At 40.8% G+C, this 20703-nt stretch overlaps 1 protein-coding gene across 2 annotated transcripts in view; it reads right to left on the bottom strand.

The window, feature by feature from the left end:
• Exoc4 (exocyst complex component 4) overlaps window positions 1-20703 on the bottom strand; it is a 768512-nt gene that overhangs the window by 58374 nt on the left and 689435 nt on the right. For both annotated transcript variants that reach the window (XM_052721855.1, XM_052721856.1), the window contains exons 15-16: window positions 8867-9008; window positions 691-869 (exon numbers count right to left, since the gene is read on the bottom strand). In XM_052721855.1, coding sequence (XP_052577815.1) covers window positions 691-869; window positions 8867-9008 — 321 coding nt within the window. The remainder of the gene's footprint in view (window positions 1-690; window positions 870-8866; window positions 9009-20703) is intronic.

Genomic DNA, 20703 nt, shown 5'->3' with positions numbered 1-20703 from the left:
CTAACTCACCTAAAAGCAATGGAGTCTCTTGACCATGAATAGGAAAACAAGCCTCTTCTTTTTATAGCTTAATTATCTGGGGTACTGTATTACAGAGAAAAGGTTCTATGGTAGAATACAGCATCAAGAATTATTTGGCTTGCATCATATTTTTTAAGTTTGAAGGCAAATATCCCCAGATAATACTGCCTCCCACCGCCCTCCTGATGGAGGCAGCTGCCCTAAGTTACTGCAGAGCAAGGAGCCTGTTCCCTTCAGGGCATAATGCATTCTGTGAGAGAAACTTCCCCATCCAGGTACTAGGTGACCAGAGAAAGATTCTCCAGGGTTCCTGCCTCACTGTCCGCATGTGTGTGAACTTCTTCTTTTTCTCTCCTACCTTTCTCTCTTTAAATGAGCTCCTCTCAAGTTAAGTGGTGGTCCATTTACACATCTGCCCAAATCTCAGTGACATACATGTCACTGCAGGCAGAGGAGAGACATTTGCATTATCTTAGATAAAATCTCCTATCAGCAGGAGCAGGGGGCCCCCGAGATCTATTTGCTCATACATGAAGCTAGGTGCAGCAGTTCTAATCTAAACACACTAGGAAACAACTTTTCCTTATACATTTTGAACTTCTCTAATACAGAAATTCACGAACACCTTCTTCCCTCCCCTGCGCCTAGATACAAGAGGTAGGCTCTGACCTTCAAAGATGTACTGGAACTTGTGCTGCTGAAGGCTGGCGCTCATGGCCTCTTCCATGGCACTGATGTCTTTGTTGAGCTTGACCACCAGAGGGTCATAATCCATACTTTCCACATTGGCAACGATGGCATAGTTCCCCTCCTTTGCCAGAGGAATGAGATAGTGGAAACAATGAACTCTGAAAGAGAGAGGGATGGAGAGAGCAAATTAAAATAAACATTTCCCCATGAAGACAAGGATCTGCTTGGGAAAGAGCACCAAAATATTTGAAGCAGCTGTGGCCTTGTGCATTTCACCTAGACCTCCCAGCAGTCGTCTTCTTCTTTAAAAAACCAAAAGCCATCTTAGTTATACAGCTGAGTGATCTGAAGCAAGCAGGCATCTATGTGATTTGCTCATTTAATACATACACTCTTCAATGCCAAGACTGGGTGCACAGTATAGGAGCCAGGGGCGTCTTTCAAAAGATGTTGTTATAATGACAATGAGAGCTGAATTCCATCCTCAATGTGATGCTATTGTGGGAGACATCTGATTTCTGTTTCCCAGTTTTGACACTTATTAGCTTTAGGGAAGATACTGGAATCTTTCTATGCCTCAGTTTCCCTTGAAATAGGCACAATAATAACTTCTGCCTCAAAGGGCCATACAAAGCATGTAACACAGAGCCTGATGTAAAGGAAGCACACAGTAAGAATGGACACTGTCACTAGTATTAATCACTGCTAATTTTTATGTGACTAAGTCACTATTGAACATGTTTAAAACTGCTGGAAACTATGCTAGAACCAGGAACTGTAAGACCGTTTGCAGAACTGAAGACTCCACAGCTTATTGGGGCAGAATAATAATAATAATAAGAATGTCTAAAAGAATGGGCTAGAAAGATGGCTCGGTGGTTAAGAACACTTGTGGTTCCTACAGAGGACCTGGGCTCAGTTCCCAGCACCAACATGTTGGCTCACAACCATCCACAACTACAGTTCTTCATTCTCAACTTGACTAGGAGATACACCTCTGGGGAGAACTTTGAGGGTATTTCCAGAGAAGTTCAACTGAGAAGGGAAGAATACAGGCAGTACCATTCCATGTACTTGTATTCCAGGCTGAATATAAAAGGGAAAAGAAGGAAGCCACTGGGTACACTATCCATCCCTCACCATGCTTCCTGGTGGTAGATGCAGTGTTACCGGACACCTCAAGCTCTTGCTACCCTGCCTTCCTGTTCGTGACAGACTCTATCCCTTCAAACTGTAAGTGGAAATAACCCATTTTTCCTTAAGTTGTTTCCAGTTTTATGTGAAGATAAATGTTCATTTCTTTTGAGCAATTACTTAGAAGTAGGCTTTGCTGAGTCAGAGGCTAAGAGTACCTCTAGCTTTGGAAGAAACAAAGTACCGTGTTACTGAGTGGAGCTATTTTGCTCTCCTACTAGCAACATATTCCAGTCATTCTGTATCCTCACCAGCACTCAGTGTGCCGGTTAAAAAGACTCTTTTGTCATGTAGATGTAGTATAGTATCTCACAGTGGTTTTACTTTCCATTTTTCTAAAGAGTAACAGTGTTGGACTTCATGTAGTTGTTTCCACCCATCTATGGTGATACAGTACTGCCACAGTGGGCCGAGTCCTTCTGTCAACCAGCGATCAAGACAATGCAGCAGCGACACTAGGTTGTGCCAAGTTGACAACAGAAAACAACCAAGCAAAAGACACTGGAGTCTTCTTCCATTGCTCTCCATTTACTATCTAGAGACAGGTTCTCCCAGTGAACTGGAAGCTGTTTCAGCTCCGGTGACCAGCCAGCAAGATCCAAAGATCAACCTATCTTCACCCTCTGTCACCAATGCTGGGGTTACAGGTACTCACAGCCACATCTAACTTTTTATCTTACATGGGTTCTGGGGATTCAAACTCAAGTTCTCACGTTTATACAACAGGTGCTCAGATCAGTTAGCCATCTGCCTAGTCTCAAGCAATAAACTTAGAAATTTTCATATAAGGAAATACAAATACAAAATGACTATAGTTCATTCTTACTGATACGTGCTTATCCTCACAGCTGCTAATTACTAAGAAGTGTCACCAATAAAAAGCCCAATCTGACATTCCTGAGTTAGTTGGCAAACAGAACAGTTTTGATCAAGATTCAACTAAAGGCTCTGGTCATAGGCCCTCTCCAATGTGATCTTCCCAGTGTAATGAAAGATGACTCACTCAGGAGTGGGAATCTTGACTAGGGCAGTTAATCACTATCTTGCAGAAATTAAAATGAAGTAGCATTAATTGAAATACAAGCATCTATACTAAAGTATCTTTAAACTAGGCGTAAAGCTATGGTGGGATAGTCACACACAATAGGAAGACCATGCTGAAAGGCATGAAGTTGTATATGGGCAATGTCTCCGACCAATAGTGAGAGGCTCCTTTTTGTTCCATACAGATCACAGGAGAGAGACATGACATGAACTTAGGGACATGGGCAGTAAAATGTCATACTAGGCTTTAGAGGCCATCTAAAGAATGTGGACTTTATGCCAGAAGGTTTAGGGAACCTTAAGAGAACTTCATAGATTAATTGAAAATTAAAATACTAAGTATGTGTGTGTGTGTCCATGTGTGGATATATACACATGAATGCAGGTGCCCAAAGAAGCCAGATGTCTTACCTGATACGGATGCTGGGAATTGAACCTGGGTCCTTTGTACCCACTATTAATCGACAAGTAATTTCTCTAGCCCCAAGAGACCTTTATGCAGCAAAATGATAAACTCAAATACTAGCTTTGGCACCAAGAAAGTAGACTGATGGTAGAACATGGAGACAAATTAAAGAAGAGATAGGCTACTGAAGATTCTGGCACACTGGAGGTGAAGTTCCTGTGACTTTACAGCTGGAGGCAGAGGGGAGACAATCACTGTTAGAGGTATTATTTTATTTTTCCCAAATGATCAGAAAAAATTGTCACTGCTGAATATCAAATTCAGTAAAGTTTTATTTTTCTCTGGGTTCTGGTGTGCTGTTGCTGACCTTCCTCTGACTTTGGCATTAAGGTTTTCTGCAAACACTGCTGATTGCACAGCAGGATGGTTGATTTTCAGAAAGCGCACACTTAGGATCCCAACGGTGACAGGCAGTTGCTGTTGAACCCACTTAGAGCCCTCCTGATGGTAAGGGAAATCAGCTGATAAAGGTGACATTCCTGGCATTGTGGACTCAAATGGCAACTTAATTTTCTTTTTCTAAAGTTCAAATGAAAAAACCCTCAACAACTTTCAATGGTCTCACCATGTCTTTCATTTCTTAGGGGGAGGGGGGTGGGTGTCATCTGTCTTCTGCCTCAAACTGTGGAAAGATAGTACATGTTGGTTAAATGTGGCCTACAATGACATGGGTAAATGTCAAATGCTCTTTGGATGGGTTCTTCAACACAGAACCTGCTGGATTGGAGAACTTTTTTTTTTTTGCTTTGAACTTCAACAGTGTTGAAGAAAAATATGGGCTTTGGATATAAAGATATTTTGGGAGTAAGACAGAGTTTGGCATTTGAAGTTGTTCTGGACTTTTGCTGGCACAACCCATTAATATATTTCACATGGCTTTCATTTTTCTTTGGTTCCTACTGCAGTGTTTTCATGGCTATAAGTGCAAGAGAGAGTATCACTTTTCATCATGCCAGCTCCTGGACAGGGCCTCAATTATAACTCTCTTTCACAATAGGATAGGGGTAAAGTAAGCATTAGTGAATTATCAGAATGAGGATGAGGTTGGTCACACACCCTTTGTGGTGGTTTGAATAAGAATGGCCCCCATAGGCTCATGTATTCGAATACTTGGTCCCCAGTTGGTGGTGCTCTTTAGGGAGGTTATGGAACCTTTAGGGGGTGGGGTCTTTCTGGATAAAGTCTGTGAGTGGGGGTGGGCCTTTAGGGTTTGTATGTTTTCTGTTTCCTATGTGTAGATGACATGTGACCTCTCTGTCCCCTGTTCCTGCTGTCATCCCTTTCCAGCCTTGATAGACTGGAACTGTAAGCTACAATGAACTTGTTCTTCCTTAAGCTGCTTTTGGTCATGGTATTTTATCGTGCCAACAGAGAAGTGATTAACACACCCTCTGTACTTGCAGATGCATGTGGTTGACTTGCAAGTGGACTATCATGTGAAAATGCAATTTATAAACCAATTCATTTGCTTTTAAGAACACAAGTTTTGTTTAGGAAAATAGAGCTTTTTTAAAAAAAAATTTTTTATTTTTAAATCTGGGTTTCGTTTAAAGTCAGCTCATTCTTAAGAAGAAATCACACAGGCATTATGGCTGGCTCATTTCTGGGACTGTTTATAACAATGAACAAGACAGACCAGAAGAGTGAGTGGTCTCTTCCACAACCTTGCACTATAGGTTCCAAGAGTGTCTGGCAGTTGCTTCTGGTACAATACCCTACCAATGTGATGATTAGCATGACATCCATTTTGTTCATTTTATATCCTCACCACCGTTCCCCCACTCCTCCTCTGGCACTGGGATAGGACAGAACAGAGTGTGTCAGCATTCACCATCTCAGCCATACGTGGAGAAGTCTGTTTTGTAATAATAAGGACAAAATAGAAACACATTCATAGAAAACAAACTGAATGTTGGAACCAGGTTATAAGTGGAAATAAAAAAAATGAATTTAGAAAAACTATGCTTAGTGTTCTCAAAGTAAAGGAAAAATAATCTGTATCTAGAGCACTAAAATTCAGGCAGAAATTACCCTTTCCTGTTTTTTAATTAATACTGAAGGAGGGGCGTGGAAACGAATATTACAATTGTGTGATTTCTTAGAAAGCTGACAAAACATGTTTGGCGTTGTAAGACTAGTACTGCTAAGAAGAACAAACAATAAAAAAGACAGGACAGAGGTTAAGGATTTCAAAGATCTTACTCGAACGTGCTGAAAACATCCCTCCTGGAATTAACTACACACAAGGCAGTGATTCTGAATGTAGAGCATGTCCTGATACTGCACAATCAATAGCATAATTCTAGGAGTTGTGAGAGTAATTAATTTGCTGTTCTCTTGTTTTGCTTTGCAACCCGGGGTAACAGCAGCCTCAGAACATTACTGGGTGGTTTTTTTCTTCTTTCTTCCTTGTATGTCCACAGCATTTATCTATTCATAGAAAATGCCTGCTTTATTTCATTATCAGCTTGAAAATAGATAGAAAACAAATCTAAAAATTATCATAAAACAAATCAGAAATCACATAGGAAGATGCTTTATTTCTGGACAAGTTAATGTAAGAAATAAACTCAGGAATAATGTTGAGCACAACAGCTTCCAAGCCTGCAGGCTCCTTCTTTTGTTCCCCTCTCAGGGTGCTAACAAGCAACAGAGAAGTAGCTCATTGGGGGAAACCAAAGAATGCCAAAAGCAAGTTGCATAAAAAGAAGGTGACATTAACATGCCTCAAAGCCATCCAAGTTTTAACTGGAATCTAAAAATATTCCAAAGTCTTAACTATGAACCAACTTCATTTTATATTTTTAAAACATGGATGCTATACAAACTTCAAATGAAAAGAAAATATTTAATCAACCTTAGTATTGTTCCAAAAACACAGAAGAAAATGCACTACATGCCACATCAGGCTTCCTGATCCTGGAGTTTCAGAAGTATATATCCAGTGATCTAGTTGGCATTACTACCTAGATATCAGATAAGCTCCTCAAAGTGAACACCTTGAGTACTTGTTTTCTGAAACCTCAAACCCACATCCCCGACCTCTCTGCTCCTTCAGTCTGTCTTGCTTCAGTTAGATGAGATCAGGAACCTCTGAGTGGTGTGACCACCGACAAGGGTATAGTCCAGGATGCTCTTAACCTCGTAATGGTCCTGTCTTGCCCCCTTCAGTATTTGTCTACCGGTATTCACAGCTTTTGTACTCACAAATTCTAATAAGACTCTGAACTGGTGGGTTTCTGTGAGTCTTTTTTTCTCATTGCCACCAAATCCTGAACCCAACCCAATCTGTCAGTAAGTCCTAGGATTTCTACTTCCAGCATATGTCCCAAGTCGTACATCTTTGTCTTTCATATTTCCACCTCGTTACTTTGATGCTCCTTATTGGTCTCAACTGGTCACCCTATTTTCTGTGCAGTCCCATTGACCATACATCAGGAAGAGCAGCCTTTTAAAAATATTAACTAATAATATCTGTCCTTTCTACAAAGCCTCTCTGACAGCTTCCTAATGTACTTAGAACATGACTGAAACTGTTCTTTTGATCTTGAAGACCTCCCATGTATCAGGCACACATCTACCCATGATCAGGGCCCAGCCCATCTTTTACTTTACTCTACCCACCATCCACAGCTGCCTCACTCACTTGGTTGTAAATGTACTGGGCTCTTCTCTGTGCCTCTAACTTGCCTGGACTAACTGTGTCTTGGGACCTTTCTGAGTGCTGCTCCCTGACTGAAATTTTCTTCCTTTAGGTTTCTGTTTGAGTGGCTCCTGTCACTCTGCCACATGTCCTCTGTCTAAGCAACTCCCTTCCTGGTTAGCCCATACACCCTGCATTTTCCAGTGTATGTTTGCCACATGTAGCTACTGAGCACGCGAGTGTCCTCACCATGATGCACACTAAGTATAAACTGTGAATATGCCAAGGCTAACCACAGGGAAGGAAAAGTAACTCACTGTTTCTGTGTTGATCTTATGTCAACACAATAATCTATCATTAATATATACATGTATACACACATACTCTGAGTTAAAAATATAAATCATTTTACCTTCTTCCCTCTACGTTTTCAAATGTAACCACTGTTTGAGTATCCCTTATCGAAAATACTTGGGATCAAAAGTTTTTAATTTTAGAACACATGCACAGACTTACTGGCTGAGAATCTGAAAGGTTCTAAAGTCTGAAGAGCAGTTCTAGGTTTGAGTTTCTGGATTAAGGATGCTCAACCTGTACAGCAACTTTATATGACCTACGTGGCTTGCATTTATAGTTCATGTTATCTAAATAATATCAGAATATTATTATTTAAAATTATTTATTAATTTATTTGTGTGAACATACCTATGAGCTAACAGGTATGGAGGTCAGAGGATAATTTTTGAGAGTCAGTTCTCTCCTTCCACCATGTGGGTTCTAAGGATCGTACTCAGGTCATCAGGTAAGTGGCTTAACCCTCTAAGTCACCTCGCTGGCCTCTCGTTATATTATGTTACTACTTTAGCTATGATTATCTGAAAGTATCTTTTTTGCCTTATCCATGAGTGGAAGGCGTGGGGACCTGGAATATTTTGCTCGTTGCTATATGCTTAGAGCACTGCCTAGTACGAAGAAGACACCTGTTAAACTGTTCAACAATGAGGGGACAAGTGAAGATGCTCTGCCTCTTCCTCTCATTTCTAACTGTATTATAAGCATCTGCATGGCCAGTGTCTTCTTGCTGCAGGGGAAGGAACAGGCAACCTTGAAACCCATCTCTTGGATCATTCTTTTCCTTAATCTCTTCCATTGGGGTTTTAAGTTTGTTGAAGGGAAGCTTTGTGGCTCTTGAATATAACTTCCTTTCTGACTTGCAAAAATATTAATGATGATAAAGTCCACACAATTTGACTGACTATGTGACAGACATGGTACAAATTATTCAAGATTTCCTTCATAACATCTAAGGTAGAAACTGCTATTTTCATTTTAAGTGGAAACTGAAGCTTTGCAAAAATAACCAGCAAGCTGACCCTCAGATCATCTACGTGGTTGGTGTGCACATGCAAATCCAGGTTACATCATAGGCCCCACCACCCTTGAGTCACCACACTCACAGTCCAGCATATGCTCACATGTTTTTTTTTTTTTGGTTTTTCGAGACAGGGTTTCTCTGTGTAGCTTTGCGCCTTTCCTGGAACTCACTTGGTAGTCCAGGCTGGCCTCGAACTCACAGAGATCCGCCTGGCTCTGCCTCCCGAGTGCTGGGATTAAAGGCGTGCGCCACCACCGCCCGGCGTGCTCACATCTTTTTAAGAACAATGAATACTGCTAAACATCATGCTCACCAAAGAAATTGACAGCAAAATAGTAAAAACTGAAAATCATGGTGGCACTCCATGACAGCACCTGACTTATGTCACATGGGGTCCTGACACCACAATGTCCTGTGCTTAATTGGGTCGTACCTCACTTCCAGATGCAAGACGAGCAGGCAGCGGTCAGCCATATCCTGGAAGGACTTGGCAAGTTCACTCAGTGTCTGCATGATCTGTTCAGACACTGGCGGCAGGTCCATGTTCACATGGCTCTCTTGAGCAGGAGACAACACTGGAAGAAGAGGAGAGAGAAAAAGCAATCATTTATTAGATACCTATAGGTTCCCCATAATGTATAATATTTATTCATCTTGCCTGTTTTTACTACTTTGGCAGCATTAGAAGTCTAAGATACATCAGACTCTGGTTTTACTTTAAAATTTATTTTACTTCTTATTGTTGTGTATGCATGCTGGGTGTGAGTATGGATGCATGTGCCTGTGTGTCACAGTGTGTGGTGGCCAGAGGCAAACTTTGGAGAGTTCATCCTCTCCTTTCATCAGGGGTTTGGGGATCAAACTGAGGTTTTCAGGCCTGCATAGTAAGCATTTCTACCTACTGAGGCAGCTTACCCGGCTTATTGTATTCTTTCTTAAACAGTCACTTGCCTCAATCAAGTTACTGAAATAGAAGCAGCTTTAGACTTGTGTGGCCTGAACATGTGGCCTGTCATTGTATTTCCTGTACATTTTCAAGTTGTTGTCCAGCTTCTGGCTGCACACTCACAGCAATGCTTGTGAGGACAATCTCAGCATCTCTGAGCCAGCTGATTCCACATCTGAAATACCTGAGCTGACAAAACCCCTGGATCTGTCTTCATTAGCTTCCAGAATTTCACTGGCACTAATCTACTTAGCTCTGTAGTCATTATCAGACATGTCAGAACTAAGGACTAAAGATACCTCTTTTGGCTTCAGTGAAGTCTTTCCTTTCTCAGGCTAAATTTCCCCCATTCTTTAATCATTCTTCAAATGACTGGACTAAATCATATCCTAATTCTCAAACTCTATTGACAAAGTATTCTGTCTGTTCTAGATCCCTCCTGAAAGTCTCAGAATAAATATTACAGACTAACATGTCTACCAGGAGGGATCACTTGGGTTATTCTAGAGGCTGGTACACTTGAACTAAAGCTTAACATCTGGGGGATGAGATGGAGGGAGGTGGTGGTGGGCTGTATGCCGCCTCTTTAGTTCACATGTAACTTTTTAGGATACCGGTATAGCTACTTTCTCTAACTTTCCAAAGGACTTCATATCTTACTACAGAGATACTTGTGCATCCATATTCATTGCTGCTGTATTTGCAAAATTCAGGAAATAGAATCAACCTGATATCTATCAATGGATAGATAGATTATGAAATTAACAGGTACATGAACAGAGTTGGAAATAATCACTCTGAGTGAGGAAACCCAGACCCTGAAAGGCAAATGCCACATTCCCACTCATATGCAAGTGTTAGCTTTGAATCTTTAGGTATGTATGCTTAAACTGGATAGCCCAAACAAGTTAGGAAACTACCAAGAGGCCATAAGGGGATTTAAAAGAAAGCGGGATAGAATGGGAGTGATATGAAGGTGGGAAGAGGAATGACGGAACAGGAAGGGATAGGGTAGAAAGTGAGGGTAAAGAAGTGAGTGTGGGGAAGGATAACAGTAAAGTCCTTTGAAAACAGCATATGGAAACCTACCAATACAGACGCTTACACGCACACACACGCACACACGCACACCACAAAGCTTAAATGGAGATAGACTATAACAAGGGGTCAATGCTTCCTTCAGACAATAAAGGCTATAAAATAAAAAGCCCAGTGCGAGGAATTGTTTATCTCTTTTTGATTTGTTGGTGAATAGAGTCTCATACATGTTCCCAAACATTATAAGCTATTGTCATTGCTCTTGGTTACTTGATGATAAGACCCTACTGCGGAAGACACTGTGTATCTGAGTTATAGGACAGGGAAAAAATCAAGCTGATAATGACCTGGGAGTTTCATTCCTACTGGCTAGAGTTCAAGTTGAAGGTTCTATGCATGCTATGAAATGAGAAAAGTCATCAACGGTCTCACCCAGTGAACCTTATATGCTATAATAATGATTGGTCTGGCAAGATATATGGAACAGTGTAATAGTGGTAGGAATATCAAGGGGGGTAACCAACTACTTTCTGCTTGGACTTAAAGCCCATCCCACAAAATGGACCTCATTCCTAGTACCATTAACTGAGCAAAAAAAAAATATCTTTGACTGGCCAAGTCATAAGTTTAAGAAGAGAGACCCTACTACTATTATTCTGCTAAATCATCATAGTAATATATGTCCCTAAGTTTTTATCTTTATTTCCAAAGACTGATTCCCTGCTCAACCCTCATCACAGAAGCTTCCTTTTGCAGTAGATGGCAATTAATACAAAGACCCACAACTGGTCAACATGCATAGTCTGTGGAGTGCTCAGTATTGCTTCTCTGTCTGAAAATCCTTCCCTCTGCCAGAGAACTTGGGTCTTCTGGAATCAGGATTCCTGGACTTGGGGCCTGCCACAGGATCTGCTGAGACACCACTAACTCTAGAAACAGGGAGTCAACAACTGCCCAAGCAGTGCCTAGATGGGACATCTCTCTCTCATCGTTTTCTATAAAGGTTTGAGGATCACTGAGGAAGAAGGCATGGAAGGATTGTAGGAGTCAGAGAGAGCAGATATCTGCAGTGGGACAGTGTGTGCTGTACTTAGCAGCACAGCTGCACACATGCACTCGCAGTGGCTAGGACTGTATGTACAGACTTGTCTAGGCTCAAGCCAGCCAAAGCTGTAGCCTGGATGGGGGAGGTGCTCATGAAGTTCCACCTCTAGCTGAAGAGCTGTTGGCATCTGATGGGTGTTGGGGGAGGGAAGCCAGTTTTCTCTGGGTATGTGGGCTCTAAGCAGCTACTAATCCTCCTGTAGATGGGCCTACACATAGCACATCAGGCAGTAGTAAGTGGACTGCGAGTATTAAAAATCTTAGAAAGAGGAGTGCACATGAAGTTGGGAGGGAAAGTGGTGGTAAGGGTAAGGGAAGAGTTGGAGGGCACATTTGATCCAGAAAACTATATGCATATATGAATAGTAAATAAAATATTGACAGAGATTCCCTAGGAAAATATTGACCAGCCGAAGTGGGAGTTTTTGTTTACTTAAGCTTCTCACAGTTTCTTGGAGATCGTCAACAATAATTTGGCCACACTAGACAAGTCTTCTTTTAGCTCTCTGGACTCTCAAGTGCTGTACTTTGTCCTGTCTCTAGCTCATAGCAAGAGCCAATCTCTTCACATCTCTGCCTTATTCTTTTGTGTAAACTGTGTTACATAATGGTAAATGGTTTGACAATAGGAAAAATACAATATGAGCACATGAAGCTTTCTCAGTATTCATGTGAGTCAGAAACATAAACAGTCTTTACTCTTCCTTAGTCTTCTATTTGTCCAAGTTAGATCTTAGTAATTACAGCCAGAAACACTCCCATCTATATCAGAGTTCAGTTCCCAGTCATCTGTACAGCTTTGCTTCTTTGGCAGAGAAGCCTTTTCCCTGCAGAAGGGATCTATGGGCTTGGAGCCCGCCACAGCACCAAGACATCGCTAACTCACTTTAACGCGTAGGAGTCACTACCTGCCCAAGTAGTGTCTATTATGAATATGTCTTTTCCTGTACTATCAAGCCAAGTGAAGGTCAGACATGTGATCCAAGCATGTGACTTTTAAGGCTAAAGTTTCTTTTGGATCTGTACCCTAAGAAATTAAAACAACATCCCATGAGTATAAACAAGTGAATGTTATTCAAGGGAACTGACCTGTAAGGATGAGAATACAGTCATGGAGATTTAAAATTCTAATAATCCCTGAATAGCTGTTCACAAACTTGATCTGCTCGAGAGTGGACGTAAAACACTGCATTTCCTCTCAAATGTTAATGTTATTCGTGTTGTTTTCTGGCAAGGCAACATCACTGCCATCATACCGTTTCATGCGTCAGGCTAGATGAAAGCAACTTTCAGTAACATTATTATAATATTCCAAAGCACTTTAGGGCTTTTAAGGCTCTGAATTCATTTTGTATGTGACATAAACTCTGGTCCACAGAATTGTCTGTACACATCCATGAGAAAAGGTAGAGATTACTTTGATATTGTACTCATGGTCTCAAGCTCCCAAACACTATAACAGATCAAATACTATCAAAAATATTTTGGGTAAAATCCATTAAAAAGCTAGAAATTTCCCTTTTTATTATACAAACAAATAACTTCACCATGTGAAAACTGACCACTCCCAAACTATCAAAAACAAAAATAAATACAACAAAACCAAAACCCAAAATAGAATATAAGCAATGGAAGGTTTATCTGCCAAGTAAAGCTTGCCATGGCTATGGTAGGAGCAGTGTGGAATAATGGAAAGCTGTACATTGTGTCTGACTGTAGGTACAGCAAAGCTATGGCATGATATTAAAGTAACATGATAACTTATGTCTAGAGCTTCCCTGAAAGGCTGGCTTGTAAATTCCTGAGAGCTTCCTCAAGTTTATGAAGCTTTCCTAAATAAGAAGGAATATATCGAGTGAAGGAATGCTGAGCATGGCAAAGACAGTACAGAACAATTAACGGGCTCTTAAATGTCAAGTGACAGTGTTGATAGATTCTCTTTATAGTTAAGAAATGAGATTATTGGACACACCCACCCCCACACTGGTAAAAAACACACACACACACACACACACCCCATACAAAATACCACACCACAGACTCTCACACAACACCCCCCCACACTCATACACAACATATTTACCCCCCAATCACCTCGCACCACCTAAACACACATACACACACACACCACACACACCTCTGCACACACCCTTCTAGAGACTAAGTGATTCTATATCTGTCTTAGAGGCTGTTCTTCACTCTGCCACAGCCCCATGGGTACTGAACTTTTAAAATGTTAGTAATTGATCACCTCTGTAAGACATGCACTCTGAGCAGCTGTTCTAGCCCTGGGGAAGGTTGATATCTGACATCCATCATGTGACCACTAAATATAAGCATATATCTTTTAAGATTTCTAGCTCACCCTCATGCTGATGTTGGTGGGGCTTTCTCCATTAAATCCATTGGTCTACCAGGAGGACAATGAGTCTTGTGCTCTCAAACAGAAATAGCTTTTTTGTTGAGACAATGGACAGGACAGTTTCATCCCATCTTCACTCTAGCATATGAAATGCACACTACTGAAGTCCTGGGGTTATAGAAAGCAGTGGCCTTGTGTCACAGACTGGTAGACCTTCTAGCAGAGATTTTTCTGATCAAAGGAGAGGCCTGAGCTGGTAGCACTTCTTTCTCCCCTACTCGGCCTTTTCCTGATTTGGGAAGGGAAGGACAAGAATCGGGCAGGTGTGGTATTACGGTTTAACTACTGGCCAGCACGGGCACTGACCTCAAACTTTGTGCCCCGTCAGGAAAACAAACACCCTCTCAGAACCTGGAAAGAACAGAATAACAGCTCGCTGGTGAGTGGGGTCTAGTGCCCAGCTTCGGAATGGTACGTTGTCCTAGCATCCTAACCAGCTCCCAAGCTTTTCTTCTTCAGCCCTCCCCTATGCTTGCTTGTTTGCAACACAGCTGCCACTGGGCTTCACCTCGGGAATTCTTCCACTTTCCCCTTTGAAGGCGGGCAGGCGGGCGGCAGCATGGACCGCAGGGCTAGACCTGAGCCACCCTTTCACAGCAAGTGCAATTCCCTTGAGTCTTCTTCTGTTCCAACTGCCTCAGGCTCCCTCTAGCCTTGGGCCAGTTTTACCCACTGACATGAAAACAAAAGAAAACCTGAAAAGCAGAGCATTGCCAATAGGAAGTTCTTGATTCTAATCTCAAAAGCTTTCCACAAGCTGATAGTAAGGCCCTATTGAGAATGGTGCCCAACTAGAAGCTTCACCTCCTACAGACTAGTGTTCATGGTGCTGGAAGGTATTCTGCATGCTACTGGAGGAGAAAGGTAATCATTAATATTACAAATCCAGCAACCTAGAACAGTCAGCTGGCTGCAAGATATTCTGGTACAATAGCAACACAAACATGATAGCAGAAATCAACCACTTTTTGATTGGATTTAAGGCTTACTCTATGAGATGGAATTCATACCTGTGTATCTGACACTGCTAAAGTGGCCAAGAACCTGAGACTAGATAGGTCATGGGTACAGAAGAAAACCTAATGCTATTGTTCTGCAAAATAAAAAAAAATAAAATGACTTCTAATGACATATTGCTATACCCACAGACCAGTGCCTCACTCAGCCTGCAATAGAAAAGCTTCTCCTTGCTGTAGATGGGCACTAACACAGACACCCATGATTGGACAATGTTCAGAAGAGTGAGTGACTTTGGAGCACTCAGAGAGAACATAAAGTTGCATGGGTAGGGAGGTGGGGACCATCTGGGAGGAGTTAGAAAAGAGGGAAACCATGATCAAAATATATTGTATAAATTTTTTAAATAAATAATGCCTGCCATACCACTTCTCAGTCCTTTTGCTAGCCAGCTGCCCCTTTCTCAGTAACTTCCCCACTCAAGCTGCTCTCCTCCAGCTCTTACTTCTTCTCTCGTAAGATCTCAGCTGCTTGCTGAACGTGTGAGAGAACTTCCAACAGTTGTTTTCTCTACAGTCCTGCCTCCTATTAACTCCTCAGTGTGCCACAATCTGATTTCTACTTTATTAAAAATTATTCTGATATCACTTCTATGAAATTCAAATTTCCAAATTCATGGGATGCTTTTCGACGCTAATGCCATCTGAGCTTTCTGCTACGTAGAGCATCACTGGCCATTTACTTCTTGAAATTACATCTGCTTTGGCTGATATCACATCATGTTCTCCCGAACACTCTTCAGCCTCTCTGGTATTCCCATCGCTGCATCCTCTTCCTTTATCCTACCTATAACTGCTAGGCTTGCCTGGGGGCCAAGTGTGGGTGAGCTCATCATTTTCGACACTCCTAGTATTTATGAATTCATAAATTCATGGCTTTAAAAACTTCATTTAATTCTTTATAAAAACCTCTCTACTTGTGTACATTCCACAGGCATCTCAAAACTAAATACATTATTGTTCCTTGGAAAATTTATTTAAATTGCCTTCTTACCAGTGAAATCTAAAGTATATTATCTTTGACTTTTTCTTTTCCACTAAAGACCAATTTTTGCTTATTCTAGTTAGCAAATATTTTCCCAATATTCATTTTTCTCTTTTCTACATCAACCGCCTCTTCCTAGGTTTAGACCTCTCTTTTCCATGGATCTTCTAACTGAGGTCTGCCTCATGTTTGACCTTTCAAATCTAACAAAACATGAAGTAATTAAGAGATAATTACCCCAAATGCAAGTATAATGATGCTAATTTCATTGCATTTTCTAGTGCTTGTGTGACCAAGACCAGGTTCCTTAGCCAAGCTTTTCACGGCTGCTGTCTTTTTAGTGCTGGAGATTGGGCCTAGAGCTTTTCATGCCAGGCACATGTTCCACCACTGTACTGTACCCCCAGCTCTCTATAATTTATCTAGCAAAATATTCCAGTTTTTCTTAAACACATACCATTTTCTCTTCTTCAATCCATTCCTTCCCCAAACCTTGCCTTTTGACTGCCACACTTTAAATCTCTTAATTCTATCACAAGGTTCTATTATTCAATAGTTGTGATAGCTTTTATACTCTTCAAAATTTCTCATTCATCTGAGGGCAGGGCCAGTGACTTGTCTGCATTTTTCTCCATCCAACTCTAGTCCAGCAGTAACCACATCCCATTCTCTGACTGTATATTTATTTTGTCTCTCAACCACATCACTAATTCCTTCTGGGCAAGAAGCATACATTTTTCATAAATGAAGTCAGAAGAATAACTGGAGGCATTATATAATTCAACAGTGTCCTTTTAGTTAAACTGAGCTAGTGATTTTAATTGACTAGCACAACACAACAAAGAATGCACACAATAACCGATTATGAAGCCCAGAAAAAGAAAGAACAGCTGACACAGACCACCCTGTCTTTCTCCTTACTGTCCTGGGTACAATATAGGGAGAGAGTGGGGATGGGGAAGTCATTTGTTATTGCTGCTTTTCTGGGCCATTCAGGAATCTTACAGAAAGAAAGTTTAATTCAATTCTAGTTAATTCCTACAGCTCATGAACTATCCCTATAGGCAGTGCAGTCTTGAAGCCATTTTATTTTTAGAACTAGTCAGTCCATCTTGCTAAAACAGAGATTTGGGCCCCTTTTTTCTATTGATATAACATCCTTAGCTTGTCAAATATCCAGTATCTCTCAAGGAAAGCCAACCCACTAACTGTCATGGAGAAGCAATCAGTCGAGGGCATTAGGATGTCTCAAGTGGCTCCACAGCCCAATATTAACCAGACTGAAATCTGTTTAGGTCTTAAAATTAGTCAAAATTGGACTTATTCACACCCAGAAGAGCATCTGTTTTCAAGGATGCAGCTGCTACACTTTCAATGGCAACTTACTGTGACTTCTTTAATTGATTCATAGGAGGATGTCCTTGTACATCTGCAATATTATCTAAAATTGTTACAATATTAGCTTAGGCTGCTATCAGCTGTCAGCAAAGTGATAAATTGAAAAAGGAGAGATAGTTATCATGGCAGGAAAAGAAAGGTTAACCCTGGAAATTCAAATCTTTTAGAGGCTAGAAAAAAACACTGAAGCATGATGTCAGGAGACTTCTCATTGGGAACATTTTAGGAGATCAAATTTTGGTAGAGTAATTATTTCTGAATCCTATTCTTGTGTGTACAGAGATGACAGCCACCACGTAATGATCTCTGCTCTCACCTGAGATCAAATTACTTAATTTCCAATCTTCAGTTTTCCTATTTAGAAAATTGTGGTAATTACATCTTTCTTGCTCTGAAAGTAATATGTTATTAGGCCTTGTAAATAATTTTGAGATCCTTTGATGGTTTTATTAGGCTGAACACTTTAGAAAAAAATAAAAATAGGAATGAGGACAAGGTGTGTGAAATTCAGAAGTCATGAAGCTTACAGAGTCAGTGGGGTAGTGACAGCAGCCCCTCCATCTAGCTCCTTCCTGTCCTCAGAAGCCTATGGAATATGCTACTAGTGAGCCCAGCACCGATGGCGTATTTTAAAATGTCAGCTCTGCCCCGCTGTCTTGATAATCTCTGCACCACTATCCATACTTTTTATCCATGCCCTTGGAATACTTACAAACACATTCAAGCTTATCTTCCTCCACTCCAACACTTTGGGCATTGTAGACATTTCATAACTGTTAAGTGATCTAGTTCTTTACAAAGCTTCTTGGCATCTGAAATATGCAAGTGATCTTCACTGGATCAAGTATCTCTTGTCCATTTAACTTCAACTTTTCTTAAGGTACATTTTACTCTATTCTAAATGGAAATTTCTTGGCAACATTTTTTATGAACGTGTGTACATGTGTGTGTATGTATGGAGATCAGAGGATAACCCTGGGTGTCATCTTCAGGAATGCTGTCTACCCATGGGGTCTCTCCTTGGCTCAGAGCTCACTGATTAGGCTAGACTGCTTGGCCAGCGAGCTCCAGGGCTCTCCTGGTCCCTCCCCTGCAGAACTGGATTGTCCAACATTTTTATACGGGTTCTGGGGATTGAATTCTGTCTTTCATGCTTGTGAGACAAGCACTTTACTGATTGAGCTATCACCCAGCCATCTTAGTAACTTAAGGATTATTTTCTTATGATAAAGATTTTTTTTCACATCTAGGTATACTTTCCCAATAGACCTTAGGTTCTGCCACTATTATAATTCATTTATCTTTAATTAACTAATGATTTTCTTTATTTCTTTCTAAGCAGGAGGATATAGGCAGGACTTCTGGACAGAGCGAGCTCTGGGAAGAGGAAAGGCAGGGTTGCCAGCTGGACACAGAGGAAGCAAGACATACAGAAGTAAAGGTAAAATCCACAAGCCACGTGGCAGCACATAGATTAATAGAAATGGATTAATTTTAAGTTATAAGAGCTAGTGGGACAAGCCTAAGCTGTAGGTTAAGCTTTCATAATTAATAATAAGTCTCTGTGTCATGATTTGGGGGCTGTTGGTCTAAAAAAGCCTGTTACAAAAATTAGAGTGTAGAAAAGTAGAAGTTCATTACCATGTAGGAAAAAAGAAATAAGGATGTGGGAGCCTGGGGGAAGTTAGGACATTTTTCTCTGCTGTCCTATAATGCTGTCACTCAGTTGATGGTATATTTATTTATGTTACAAACAGGCACTCCCTGACTCTGAAGGGAATGCTTTATGTGGGTATTGGAGGCAGAGATCTTCTTCCTTTCCTACAGTACTATTTGGTGTTTAAATGACCAAGCTTTACATCTCTTACTACTGTGGATCATAGACCAGGACATGGTGACTTCTAAGTGCTTCATGGAATGTTTCTTTTGAGAAGACATTTATTATTTTATAGACAAAATCTGTCTGGTGATGAACATATGTCTGTCCTACTCACTAATGTTAAGCCTAAGCTTAACATTTCAGATGTCTGCAACATTTATTTGAGATATTATTATAAACCCTGCCCAACATCAAAGATCAAAAATTCTAAACTCTTACAAAAACTCATGGTTTTAAGGATAGATGGTAGTTTTCTTCTGATACCATATTCTTTTCCTATTATTTGCTAAAGTAATATAATTTATTCTCTCACTTTTTATTACATTTTGTGTGTATGAATTTTTGCCTCATGTATGTATGTGCACCACTGTGTTCCTGTAGAGGTCAGAAGTGGGCATCGGCTCCTCTGAAACTGGAGTTATGGATGGTTGTTGACCACCATGTGAGTACTCAGAACTCAACTTAGGTCCTCTGCAGTAACAACATGTGCTCTTAACCACTAAGCCATATCTCTATCCCCAGAACAGATTTCTGAACAACTGACTCTTAGTTTCTTTTCCTCTTCTTATGATAAAATATCCAGAGAAAAGCAACTTAGAGGAGACATGGAGTATATTTGGCTCACAATTCCAGGTTACAGCCTATCATTGCAGGGGAGTCAAGGCAGCAGGAACTTGAAGCACAACACATCCACAGGCAGGAGCAGAGAGCAATGGATTAATGCATGCAGGCTAGTGTTCAGTTCCCCTTTGCTACTCTTATTCAGCTAGGAACCCCTGCTTAGGGTATGGTACTACCCACAGTGAGTGGGTCTTCATACCACAATGAATGTAATCAAGATAATCCCTCACGAACATTATTAGGGACCACTTACCAGGTGATTCTAGGTTTTGACAAACTGACAATATGAATCACCACAAATTCTAAGCTTTATTTTCCTTACAGACAGGCCTTTGAGAGTTGCTGTGTGGACCACATGAAGGAAAGTGGCATCTAGCACTGCACTTAGCAGAAAGCCAGGGGTTGTGCACTGGAGAGTACTCCTGTCTCTCTACTGTGCACTTGGCCTATTTCATTTTGTACTTTATCCACCTGTAAAATCCCTAGGAAATGCTTAGACATGTGACAATAAACACATTAACCCATTCTTCTTGGCATGATTCACAATATATAGCTCCTGTTTATATCCAGCAGATTGCCAATAATACTTGCTGAATTTAACCTTCAAGTTAAGGACAAACCAGAGTTTTATATCTATTAAAAAAGCTGTATCTTTACAATGGTTTTAACTTCATGTCTTCCTAACAGTTCATTAGTCTGGCTCATCATTATGTTTCAGGGAAGAAACTGAAGTTCCAGGAGTGTGAGCATCTGAATGAAAAATTACTTCACACAGAAAGAACAAAGGGGACTCACGTGAGGCCTTCTGAAGAGTATAACAGAAATAAGAACCAACTTAAAAATGGACTGTTGTTCCCTTAG

The sequence above is a fragment of the Peromyscus californicus genome, unplaced genomic scaffold (assembly GCF_007827085.1).
Source record: "Peromyscus californicus insignis strain IS unplaced genomic scaffold, ASM782708v3 Scaffold_6__1_contigs__length_162567912, whole genome shotgun sequence".
In the NCBI taxonomy this organism is placed as follows: Eukaryota; Metazoa; Chordata; class Mammalia; order Rodentia; family Cricetidae; genus Peromyscus; species Peromyscus californicus.
Note: the sequence above shows the minus strand (reverse complement) of the source record. Positions and strands in the feature narration are given on the sequence as shown.